The sequence below is a fragment of the Peromyscus californicus genome, unplaced genomic scaffold (genome assembly GCF_007827085.1).
Source record: "Peromyscus californicus insignis strain IS unplaced genomic scaffold, ASM782708v3 Scaffold_18__1_contigs__length_77618521, whole genome shotgun sequence".
Classification (NCBI taxonomy): domain Eukaryota; kingdom Metazoa; phylum Chordata; class Mammalia; order Rodentia; family Cricetidae; genus Peromyscus; species Peromyscus californicus.
The window spans coordinates 9,164,632-9,178,073 of record NW_026294480.1 but is presented as its reverse complement, the minus strand read 5'-3'; the positions used below and the strand labels follow the sequence as shown (position 1 = coordinate 9,178,073).

General features: G+C 41.2%; 1 protein-coding gene across 8 annotated transcripts in view; it reads left to right on the top strand.

Moving 5' to 3' along the window:
• Window positions 1–13,442, top strand: part of Ctnnd2 (catenin delta 2) — an 863,700-nt gene that overhangs the window by 608,173 nt on the left and 242,085 nt on the right. For all 8 annotated transcript variants that reach the window (XM_052743025.1, XM_052743021.1, XM_052743024.1 and 5 more), the window contains one exon: window positions 1,313–1,445. In XM_052743025.1, coding sequence (XP_052598985.1) covers window positions 1,313–1,445 — 133 coding nt within the window. The remainder of the gene's footprint in view (window positions 1–1,312; window positions 1,446–13,442) is intronic.

The window sequence follows — 13,442 nt, the reverse complement described above, 5'->3', positions numbered from 1 at the left end:
AAATATGTGCTGTCTATCTTTTGGGAAATTTGTCAGCATAAGGCAGAGTGCAAGTGTATTGGAGACTTCCTCCACATGAAATCAAATGCTTTATCTCCCCCAGTAAAAACGAACCATCTTCAGAAGCCTTCCTATTCCATCTGTCTTCAGCACCAGCATGCTTCAGGGTTTGTGAGACAGTTCTACCAGTTGTGAGAAAGGAGAGATAAGGAGGACATGTTAGAATCTGCCAGGGAACTTTTAACCTCGGTCTCTACCTTCTCTGCCTCATTCTTCATGACTCCTCTGCTCAGGCAACGGCTTTGACCTGCAGCAGGAGGATGGATGCTTCTGAGTCACTTTGCCAAAAGTGGGAGTGGCTGCAAAGTCACCCCATTTCTCCTCCAGCCCATCTCTCAGATAAATAGTCCCCATTGTGGCTTCTGAGGTCACATTTTTGTCTGTGGTCTCAGAGGTTGTTTTTTTATTTCTCTCTTAAAAAAAATCAGCTCTCTGATTTTTAAGAATAGAACCCACAGAGTTCACCCCACTGGTTACATGGTCTAGCTGAGGGAGCTGAGAAATTTCACAGAATAACATTCTTATGGACAGCACAAATAAAAGTGGTTTAGATGTAAATTTTGGAGCAGAGCATATATCCTGGAAGTAAATAAAGAACCAGCTTCTTGGGCTGATTTTTCCTCTTCATTAGGAAAAGTACACAGAAAGAAAGAGGAGACACATACAATTTGCTAGCATGCATTGAAAAGCTCTTCAAATAAATAATTTACCTTTTTGAAGTCATCATGCTACTACTACACTTCCAACCTCAGATAATCATTTAAGGGGTCTACGTTCTCTCTCTTGGTTTCATTTCATCTCTTAAAAGGCTTTGAAAATGGCAATAGCAAAGTAACAGTATCAGTACGCTCACCTGCTCTTGTGGTGTATTGGATTGTACCCATTGTTTTCCTGATTTGATAATATTGGCAAATGCTGCATGCCAGCCTTTTGAAATCATATATTAGAATAATGTGTTCTCTACTCAATTAAGCCCAAGTGAAAAAATGGGGGGGGGATTTAAGTTATCTTTTCCTAGTCACATGTATGTAATCTTCATGGAGTATGAATGTATACAGATGTGGATGCTTAAAAGCTGGTACCCAAGATCTTTTCAGAAACCCTTTCTGCACTGAACCCATGTATGTGTGAGGAAGCCAGCACAGTCACTGTGAAGTGTTCCCTTGACTGCTGAGCACATTTAGTGGGTGTTAGGAGAACATTGTCTGTTCTGGGCTTGATTCCTCATGTTCTCCTGCTTCTTTTCATACAGGGAGTTTGGATGGAGAGACCCGGAGCTGCCTGAAGTGATACAGATGTTGCAGCATCAGTTCCCTTCCGTCCAATCCAATGCAGCAGCTTACTTGCAACACCTCTGTTTCGGAGACAATAAAATTAAAGCAGAGGTGAGTGCTCCGGGCATCATCGAGTGAGTGGTGTTGGGTTCATAAGTGCTTAGGTATGTTTAGAGTCACGTCAGACAGAAAAAGATACAGGAAAATGAAAATTACGCCATTGACTGGTAGACTTACCTTTGGGATGGAGACATAGAGCTCGTTGTGTAGTGAATTGCATGTGTATGTGTGCATCCCCCTTTTCTGTTTGAATACAGAGGATGAGAGGACAAGGCATGCCTGCCCATTTGAGAGAAACCAAGGTTTCTGCCTCACGATGCTATGATTTGTCTTCCTTTTCCTAATTCTGTCTTTGTGAATAATCTGTCTCCCAAGACTAAAAAAAATGCCAGACATCAATTGTTATCTCCTCAAATTATTGTCAGGATTCATGATGGCCTGTCTGTCTTCGAGAACTTGTTAGTAGGATGAGCGCTGTAGGCTTTGCCATATAACCAAATGTTCTGAGCCATTTACAAAAGCAGCAGTGGATATAATATGGATATATGTGATCCATTAAAGAGCCTGTTGTCTGTGTCCATCACATAAATGGTTGTTAAAATGCTCCATGCTTTTGGAATACCCCAAGGTATGTACAACATTGTAGTGTGTTTTATTTCTGGAAAATTACCATGGTCACCGCAGCTAACTCAAATTCTTTTTTCAGATAGAGGATAAACGTTGGCTTGCAAGGAGCTGAGTAATCAACTTTTTTAAAGATTTTATAAACTGTAATGAGGCATCTCCATAGCATGTAAGCAATTTTGAGCATGAGCCAAACTGGTTTAACAGTGGAAGGAAAAGATGCAAGGATGTTCTTTGCAATTTTTGTGGATTTTGGCTTTCTTACATTTGGATGCATGTAGCCCAGCAGATTTTCCTTTAAGAAGTTGGTTCATGCCCACCATCAGAAAAAATACATTTCTTTGTAGTTCTCAGAAAGCTGTGATTTGGTGGCTGGGTACAGTTTGAATTGTCACAATTCGGGGGAGGATGTGCTGGTAAAACTGGTACTTGATGGACAGAAACCAGCAATGCCACAGAGCATCCTGTAATGCGCAGGGCAGCCACACACAGCATAGAATTATCTGACCTTGTTAAGCAAGGATAGTTTTTAAATGTAAAAATGTACCTACTGTTAAGATGACCTAAATCACATTAAGGTTATATGACAGATGTTCCTTGTGGACACCATCTTAGGATCCCTGCTTTGACACACACACCCCCCCCATGTCCAGTCATCATGCAAAGTGAAAGGCAGAGTAGGGTGCCACATACTGATAATATTCTAAGAGGAGACCTTTGGAGTTTCCCCCAAGGTCATGAAAGCTTCTTGTTTTGTTGTTGGCAAAACGTTAATACAAGAGCACTTGGTGTATCAGTCCTGTGTGGGCTGTGTTTCTGCCCCAAATCTGGGGCTGATATTGAGTTTTCTGACATCCCTCAGACCCCAAGAACACATTGCAAGGCATGTTGCTCACATGATGAGGCTTTCAGGAATGAACAGAGCAGCTCTCGCATAGTCCAGATGTGGCTTACAAGAGATTTGGAAAGGACACTGGCTCAGCACTGTGAATGGCTGGGCAGTGGGTTCATACCTACAGACTGGGCCTCCTCTGGTTTGAATCTCCTGCTCGTGTCAAAGGGGGAAATGGGAGCTTTCTATCACGTTGTTTGGATGAGGGACAGGAGGGAAAGGGGGAGTGGCAGCTTCTATGCTTTCAGAAGTCAAACATCAGAAAAGGAAGTCATCCAGTCAGGCTGCACAGCTACCATGGCCCAGGGCAGTATGAACTCGCTTGTCTAACTAGCTCTGCACACATGCTCTGTGGACTGACCTTAAGGCCTATAGGCTGCCATGCAGCCCAACAACAGATCTCGGAATTGCGCTCTGTACCCTGTGGTGGACAGAGGCGGTGCAGTGAAGGGGAACCGACATATCCATCAAATCCGATGGAAGAAGCTTCCCATGCCAGCAACCAAGCCTGTCATCTGGAACAGAAGCTACTCTCTTCTAGAACCTCTTTGCTTATCTTTAAAATAATGGAAGTATGGGGAGCAGAGAAATGATGTAATTAAGTTTTAAATGTAAAGAAATTTTAAAAGAGAGAAAAATACAAGAGTAGAAACGTGTGCATGAAAAAACTAGTGATACTGAAACTGTATTTATAGGGCCTTTGTGGGATTAAGGGACTTGATTTAAGCAGACAGATTAGTGAGTGAACATACTTTATCCATAGTTTTGTGTCTAGGAACACAAGACACTAAGTTACAATTTTATCTTATGAATATATGTACATATCAGAGTATGAGAACTTGTATATAGGTGTCAGTGTATACATGTATATGTTATATGCCAGTGTGCTTGTGAGCATATGTAGGCATGAATATGTCTGTGTATACATGTGTCTTTACCCATGTATATATAAGTATGCATGTGCATGTGCATGTCTGTATATGTCAGTATGTGTGTGAGTATATGGAAGTGTGAGCATGTTGTATGTATGTGTGTGTGCACATATAATACTTTCTTTTGTGATGTCATTGAGCTGCCTGAGTCACCTTTCAGTATTTGGAGTTTTCTCCAACAGCTAACACTTGAAAGACAGTTAATATTATCAATAGAACTCCTCCTCCCCACGGGTACCCCATCCTCAGCTCTGGGTCCCCATGATGATTGTCCTCTGGTTCCCATGAGCTGGATCAGAAGGAAGGCTAGGGTAGGATAGGACTGAGGACATGACTTAACACTGAGCTGAGAGCATGAGGTGTAACTTGCCCCCCTCTTCCTGTGGTCATATGGGGAGGTGTGTATATGTGTATCAGCATATGCACACACCAGTGTGTAAAGTCTGGTGAGAACTCTACATGGACTTGTTTTGTCCTCTCATCGTTACTTAGAGTCCAGACTGTTAGTAATTACTCCCTGTTTTGCGATGGATGGCTGCCTGTCATGTTTTCATATACAGGTATTGATTTTTGTAATTACCTGTTGTCCAAATACTAATCTGGCAGGCACTAGCCTTTCCAAATTTACTCAGTCCTCTAGTCTTTCTATTGCATTTTATTGAATTGATTTAGCCCTTCAGTCTACATTTCATTATTCTTATTGACTTTGCTCACACAATGGATAGGCCATTGAGCAGAAGGCAGAATTAAATCTCCTCTACACAGAGGGCCATAAATCATAGCTCCCTCATTCCTCATCATGGTGTTTTGTACAGTTTTCTTATAATGAAGTTTAAAAAAATCAGTTTTGTTCAGAATGATGCTGCAACTTATAGGTACAAAGTCTTGGACTCATTTCCTTCAATCAGCAGATGAAAGCCAGCCCTTTACATTTTCCTATGGAGCTAATAAAGTTGAATCTGAGCATTCATGCAGACCCCCACAGTGCAGCAAAGCTGAGGAGTTAGAGCTAGGCAGTGTCAGCTTGACAGTGTCCAGTGACTAAAGTGAACTCTGCATCCTACCAGGTGTCCCAATCTAAGGTAGGACATTAAGTGCATATACTTTGAAGATCAGCAAGCACCTGAAGATTGGGAGAGATGGGAGGGTTACACACAGCTCCTTCAGAGTCTAAGGCAAGATCACAAGAAAAGCAGCTGAAGAAACATTAAAAGAGATCAGAGGAGGCAGAAGGGATGTGGAGAAGGTGTTGGAATTCTCACAAGTATGTGCACCTGATAGGCATCTGATATCTAAGTAGTCCTTTAAATGGGCAGGGGCCTGAGCAGCATGGGTAGACATCAGTAAAATGTGAACAGTGCTTTCCATGTGTGATAATTGCTGGAGATGTCACAGTAAAATAACTTGAAGTCAGAGGGACATGGGACATGGAAGCTTGCTCAGGAGTATGGACTGCAAGCATGTCCGAGGAAGTTCATCGATATTGATAACTTTTGAGCATTTTTCATCAATCCTTTCTGGGGAATTCTCTTCAGTTAAGCCTACTAAGAGCATGTCATTGATTTGGAGATAATACCAAAAGCCTTCGTGAGTTGAAAGAATTTTGGTTTATCTCAGTTCTTCCTTCCTGCCTTTTTTTTTCCATGTCTTCTTTTGTATACACCATTGAATAAACAAGAAGATGAGCTTTTCTATTCACACATGGAGAGATTTACATACTAGGAACACACATACACATACACACTCGTCTGTGCACTTCAATTGCATCTAAGTAATACACATCCTAGACATTAAAAAATATTTCTACCCTTCTAAGTCACAGCAAGAGATTATTTTTAATATTAAAACATTAATATTTTATTCTATTATCTGTTTAAATTAATGTAATAAAATCAATTAATTAAACAGAAATTAGTTTAATAAAAGTGTTATGTTTACATTAAGGATATGCTTTCTGTTAAATAAATTCATGAACACGTTGTTTTTCTAGAAACTCAAACATTATAATGTGACCTCCCACATGTGGGAAACTTTAACAAAAAGCCTAAATCTACCAGTAATGAATATTTAATGTAGAGTTTTGACCTGATCCCTCCTTATAAGAAAAATTAGCTTGGCTATAAAATATGCAACTGAAGTATTTGAAGAATCTATTGCTAAACTTAAGCTTGTACTAGGAAAACAATCTGGGTTGTATTTGCCTACCTCCAAACTACCCTTCCCAATGATGCCATTCCAGTTCCTAAAGCATACTCTTTTTTGTTACAGAAAGGTAATTCTAATGGACATAGAGAAAGACGACTCACAGCTGGGTTTGCATTAAAGGAGAGATTCAAATGTTACTAATGTGTTGGTTAAGGAATCCACACCCACAAGACAAACATATGTAAGCAGCACCTTGTCATACCAGGGATTACACACATGGAAGGGCGGAATACAGCTCCAGGGTGCTTGGAATGAGTACTGAAGTCCAGTTAGGATGGCTGCCGGCTTTCTGCAGTGATGAATAGCCCAAGTTAAAAAAAAAAAAGGAAACAGAAAGTCAGAGGTTGCCAGAAAAATACTATCTACAAATGAACCCACTTGAAGCTGGTGGAAGAGGTCTGAGAGCTAGCCCGTCAGCCCCGAGAGTTTTATTTATATGTACCTATGGAATTTCTTTTTCTTTTTCTTAAGACAAGGGCTCACCATGTAGGCCAGGCTAGCCTTGATTTTCATCCTCAGCCTTCTGAGTGCTGAGATTATATAAGATTATAGATGTATGTTACCACTCCCAGTTATATGTCTGTGTATGTGCATGTGTGTGTGTGTGTGTGTATGTGTGTGTGTGTGTGTGTGTGTGTGTGTGTGTGTATACATGTGCATGCATGTGTGCACATAATGTTCAATTTGTATCATTTACAATATCTTTTTCAAAGTGTGTCTTTATTTAACTGGAACACAAAAATTGATCTTCATATATAAATGTCCCTTTCTCCATAATTATATTTCCTTCAGACCGATTTAAAACATTTCAGATGTTAAAGAAATTGGGACTTATTCCTGTCTACTACATGTAAAGTATTTCCTGATTTTCTTTCACTTCTGGTTCTTTCTACCTCATGTAGTACAAGGGAAGGTTCTATCCATTTTTTTGCTCAATTGCCTTTGAATGATTCCTTCTCTACCCTCATTGTAAATTGTTCCTCATTTATTTTTCAAGGAGCCTGTGTTCAGTTGCTAGGCATCGGGAAGTAGAATGCCACTGCTCTTGTCAAAAGGGCACTGGAGCCGGCATTTGAACTGTGGTTGTTGTACCACTATATGGCTCCGTGACCGTGAGGAAACAGCTTTGCCTCTCTGAATCCTAGATGACCAGGCTGAGCAGTGGCCTGGGGGCTCTGTATCCTTGTGGCAAGGACACCACTGATCTGGCAGCAAAGAGCAGATGTCAACTGGAAAACTTTATAGTCGTTTCATGTGAAACCAGTCTTCTGGTTTTATAGACAACAGTGTGTGTAGACACCCCCTTTGCTTGTCCATCTCCTGAGATCTGCTGCTGTCAGCTAGGGGATGCTGAAAAGGGGGCGGTGATGTTGATAAATAGTGCTATGGGACCTGTTTCCAAGGATATTCGTGATCCCGTCAGCTACAGTCAAGGCTGGAGGAGGAACAGACTGGAAATGTGCTTCGGGCAATAGGTGGGTCTATGGTTAGCTCTGTGGAAAGCTGAAGGCTTGCAAAGATCACAGCCTCGCAGACACAGGAGGAAAATGATGTGTGGTCCGCTGTGAGCACAGTGCTGCCAGAGCTAATATAGAATGAGTGACGATGATGGCTGATACATTTTTTTTTTTTAATTTCCTGAAAGCCTGGTCCTTCACACATGAAGGGTGATGGAGGAGGTGGAGCACCAGTTATGGGACCTCAAAGGGAAAGGACCGTGACTCACCCTCAGTGGAGGAGATAATAGGCTGGCAATATTGTTAACAGGCTGCGGCAGAATTAGAAATAAAGAAGACAAATATGGTTCCACCGAGGCATGATGGATGAGGGAGGAAGTCAAAATTATGATCCTTTGGAATGTGGAGAAAGCAGTGGAGACAGACCTTCAGAGATACCAGGAGCTGGTTTTTATGAGGCTTTTTTACTTAAAGAAAGGAGGCCTAGGGTGCTTACCCACCCCCGTCACAAGCATCTCTTCATCACCTGCTCTGGTACCCTGCCACCATCTCCTGCTCCTGTCTCTTCTCTACCCTTTTCCCCTGGGCCTGAGCCAGTCAGAGCATCCCTCCATCAGTTAGGCTTATCTGGCCTTGGAAGTTTTTCTTAAGGGCTGACTAAGGACCTCCTTGTGGGTGTCATGGAAACCTCGGATACCAGCATGACACTCTTGTGTGACTTATGTGATATGCCAAATAGATATTTCTCACAGCTCCAGAGGACACGGCATGCAGATATGAGCAATTATCTTGCCCACTACAAAATGAGTTCTTGAGTAGCAGGACTGATTCTAAAAGGACCCAGTTCTTGATAGAACTGTATCTTGATAGTCTCTTCAGTGGCTTCGGTACCACTTTCATGGGAGCAGCGTAAAGGACAGAAATTCCACTTGAGAAGGATGGGATGGAAGAATGGAAGAGCCGTAGTATTTATAGGAAGCCCTGCTTCCTTTGCTTCACATCTGGTGTCTTGCCCTGTGTTTCCAGATCATACGGAGGGGTGAAATGAGGGTGCAGTTAGTCCTGGGGATCTAGGACTGCATGGTTATGGAAGAGAGAAGAGGTTAGGAGCCAAGAGGTGTCCGATGTGTTCCTTCTGCATCCCAGCACTGTGGGGGTGAAGACAGCTGCAGGCATCAGACACAGATTGAGACTGCCCACTGCAGGCACCAGAGGGCCTCAGCAACTCAGACAGGCCATTCTGTGGCCCACAAACCACCTCAGCACAGATGCACCAGAGAAAAGATGGTGTCCTCATGACCTGCCTTTGAATAATCAGATATGCTATCCCCTGTGCCACTCCAGCAGAGGAAAAAGATACAGAGCAAGAAGGAAGGAGAGTTGAGGGTGTATTGAGTGCATCAGCCTACTCTGTAAGGGGGATGTTGGACACAGGGGATGGGGTGGGGTGGGGTGGGGTGGGGAATGAGGTTCTGAATAGAAACATGGCCAGACTTCAATCTGTGTAACCATTGAGCATTGAGACCCTTTCTGGAAGCAGGTGGACATCAAGGATTCAGACCACTGTTGGAGTAGAATTTAGCAACCCAGTGGCAGGACAAGAAACTCCAGGTGTATGATGTTCTCTCTGCAAGATAAGGATGAGCCTAGAGCCACCTCAAAAGCTGGGTGTCCGTGAACAGCCGTGCAGCTGGTGTCCCTTAAGCTCTGTGACATTACTAGTCTTAGTTTGCTCAGTTTTACGGTGGGTTATTTTAATTTCATTTCCTTTGTGGGTTCACACTCTCCTCCTATTTGAGTGGACCCTCTTTACCTGCCCATTCCTGGAATAGTTCCTGGTCTTTACAGTTGTGAGAAAGAGAAACAAATAGCCTTCCCGGATGTCAGTTGGTTCCTATTGTGTGTGGGACACGGGGATTTCTCTCTAGGTTTTTTTCCCTTGGTACAGTTTATTTTTTCTGACAAGGTCTCATGTCATGTCCGCTGATCTTGAACTCCTTCTCCTGCCTCCACCTCTCAAGTGCAGCCATGTGCTACTACTGTGCTCCATTTTCCTTGCCACATTTCTGGAGATGAAGTATTTCATATGTTTTTAAATAGACCTGTGTCTGAAGCATGAGTCCGTCTCTCAGAATGTGATCAACTTTCTATGCAACCTAAACTGCCTCACCCAGCATTTTCCACTTTTATTTTCTTTCTTTCTTTTTTTCTTTTTTGCCTTTGAGAGCAGTAGCAGGAAAGCCCTGCCCTCTCACCTCCTAGTAGCCATTTGATTCTGAATTGCTGCCAACTCATCACCCTGAGGCCTTACTTCCATGCTGGAAGAAAAATCTCTAAATCATCGAACCAAGGAAGGCACATCTTGTTTATCTGCCATCTTTACAGTTTTCCCTTCTAAAATTCTCTAGGTTCTCATGACTTTCTCAAACCACCAAATGCAATCCCGCAGGAAGGCTTGGGCAGCATACTTTGTCCATGCATAGTACACTCTCCTGTGGGTTTCCATCTCGTGTCTGTGCTAACCAGTTATGTCTGCTGCCTCTGTTGTCTTGAATCTGTCCTCAATAAGTGAACTTGACCTCGTTCTTGAGTCCCAAATTTGCTGGTGTTATCACTCCATTTCATTCTATATCAAAAGACTCAAATCTTCCTATCCCAGTAACTAAGCCAATGTGGAAGGACCTTGCTCTGTGGGTTCCACATGGCCCTCTTGGAAGTGTTTGGGTTTTTTTTTTCTGAAGCTATACTCTATCAATGTTCATACAAGTTGCTTTCTCTATTCCCCAAGGATCTCCATTAGGCTAATTTTAATTTCCATAACTATTTGGAAAAACAGAATGTTATTATTGAATATATTGACTTGGTTACAATGATGTATGAAAAGACTATCTTCTCAACAGAATTGACCAGAGCCATGTTAAGCCAAAATTTCCCTTGAAATCTAGTTGAGAGTAAATAATACTATAATATCCAGTATCTGTGTAGTTATGAAGATGTACAGTGATTGTTCTAGTAGGAATTCTGTGAATACCTTCAGCAGTCTACCTCAAGGGAAGTCATGGTCTCTGACTGATGTCTTCATGGGTTTTGGAGTGGGAGTGAGGACAAGTTAACAACTACAGATGATATAATCTATAATCTAGAGCAAGGACTTAAGGACAATGAAGACTGTATTTCCCACAGTAAGTAATATATAAAATAGGTCTATATAAAATATTTAATGATAAATCATTTTTAAAAGCAATTCTTTTATAGACTATAATGTTAACAAATTTGCAATACTGAGCCTGATAAGCTTAATTATCTTTACATAAACAAATCCTTGTTGAATATTTAATGCTATAGGATGTAGGTGTAGTTTATGTTTTTCAGGGTTCATCATTCTTTTGAATTTATAGTTGTCATTGAGACCTCCTCTTTGTATAAATACATATGTGTAAGTGTTGCAAAGGTGTTCAGAAACATTTCAGAAATTATTGAAAATTCTATCCTAATCCCAACTCAAACATCAATTTAAAAATCAAACTTTCTAACACAACACAATTCAAAGATACGTCAATCTTGTACTTAACTTGCTGAGGAACAATACTAGGAAAACACTAAAAGTCTTTGTTTTCCATAGCTGAACCATGGTGTTCCTATGAGAGCAGGATACTATGTACCTATGCAAAAACACTGTTTCATGGGATATTGTCATCTCAAAACATGTTAGAGCAGCAGGTGCTGGCACTGTATGGCATGACAGTATGTGTACTGTGACTTCCATGTGTGTCCAGAGCCAAGGCTACAGTGAAGCTATCCAGTGCAACCCAGATGCACACTGCCAGGGACTCCTCAGATTCATTACACATTAGAATTTGAATTATTCTTTGGCTGTTCATTTGAGCATTTACTGCTTCTAGATTTACGTAACTACTACATTCAGATACACAGCCTATGGGGTCACAACCCACAGGTTGTTTCCGAGGAGGTTGGGGTTTTTGTGTTTAAGAAGTTGTGACTATGCCCAAGGTCATCCCATAGAATTTTAATTTGATTTTACATGAAGACATTTGGGGACTGTTGGCAAGGGGCAGGGCAAAGTGAGAATTAGGCCCCATGTTCACATCTGGGCTTTATCTTGTAATTGTACTTGGACATTGTTGGAAAGAACTAGAGGGATCTCAGAGAATGAAAGGGAGAGTCTTCAGAAATAAAAAAGCATTTTTGATATAAAAATACTTTTATTAGATATGAGCTGCAAGATAAAGAGTTTTAGATTTACCAGAAAGTTAATATTCATAGTAGGCCTGTAGAGTTGGTTAAGCAGTTAAGAGCACTTGTTGCTTTTACAAAACACCAAATTTTGGTTCCCAGTCCACATGGTAGCTAACTATTTTTGACTACACTTCCAGAGGATCCAATATCATCTTTTGGTCTCCACAGGCACTGCACACACATGGTACACAGACATACATGCAAGCAAAACACCCATGCATGTGAAATAAAAATGTCTTTGGAAAAAGAAAGTTATTATTCATAATTCTGGTTTACAGATAAATATCAAAGTACTTCAGACATTCAACAATTGGGTCCGTGGTCTTTAAAACTACTCGACTGTGTTTTATCCTGAACCTGTAGAGGACACTGGACTGTCAGTTGTTTGTCAATAGTAAATCTTGTCGATACTTCATGTAGGCTTATGCTTATATTTTAAATGACAGAACAAAGAGAGAATTATTACACCCTTTTGTAATCTGCCAACAGTTCAATAAACATCTGCTAAAGGAATCAAAAAGAAAGAAAGTCATTGGTACTTTGTGTTTTGTTTTGTTTTACAACTGACCTGGTCACACCACAAGAGAGGAAGACTTTGGGAAAGAAAGAGAAGAGAGAGAAAGAGAGAGAAATAGGGTGAGAATAGCATAGGCCAGTTATTCACACTGACCATGAACCACTTGACAGCCAAAGCCCAACAATCTTGAAACAAAAGCAGCACACACCTCCTGGAAGATTCCAGCAACATCTCTGTTCACAGAGGAAGCAGCAGAGTGGGTTCCATGGTTCACAACAGTTCTCAACACAAATGGCCTGTTAGACTAGAGTGTCTAACTCCTTAGCTCTGACTGTATCCAAGACAATGAAGTTCAAGCCAATAACAATGCTCAATAGGTATGAAAGGTTTACAGGGCTGTAATCAGCCTGGAAACCTGCTGGGTTTTTTTTTTTTCTTTTTTTAAAAAAAATCTATCTCTGAGAAAAAGCCAATCTCAATTTTCTTTTTATCTCAGATACATGCAATCTATTTTATTGGTTTTCATATAAGATATATTTGTTACATACCCAACTCCTTTTGTGATGACCTGATGATAAAGTGCTCCAAGATGTGGCTTTGATGACATCATGATGACAAAAGAGAAGGGTGACTGAATGGAAAGAGTGTGATTTGGGTGATGAGCTGAGCTGGGTAGACAAGACTGCAGAGCCACAGAGGCTGACAGGGAAAACTGGAAGACTTTGAACTGCTTCTCAACTGATCTGAAGTGTCTCCTAGATGCTATCCTGCAGCAAGTAGGAAACGTAACAATTGATAGAAGTCTTTGGACTGTAGAGAGATGGTAATATATATTGTGGATATTGAGGTCTATTAGAGACAAGAAGTAAAGAAACAGGAGAAAAGACCAAAGAGTGATAAGGGAGGAAGAGAATGAAAAAAAAATTAAAACAAAAATGAAGTCATCAGCTCTGGGCATTGGTCAACAGCATGGCCATAAATCAAGCAATGAACTCCTTGACCTTGGTACTTCTTCAAGCAGAGCAGGTAATCATTTGTCTTGATTCTCCTAGACCTAAGTTCAGCTGTGTCATTTGCAGATTACTTCATCTAGTAGGCCCAGAGAGTCCCAGTGGTTGGAGCACGGGAAGATGATGTATAGGTTACTATAGTGGAGATAGGAAT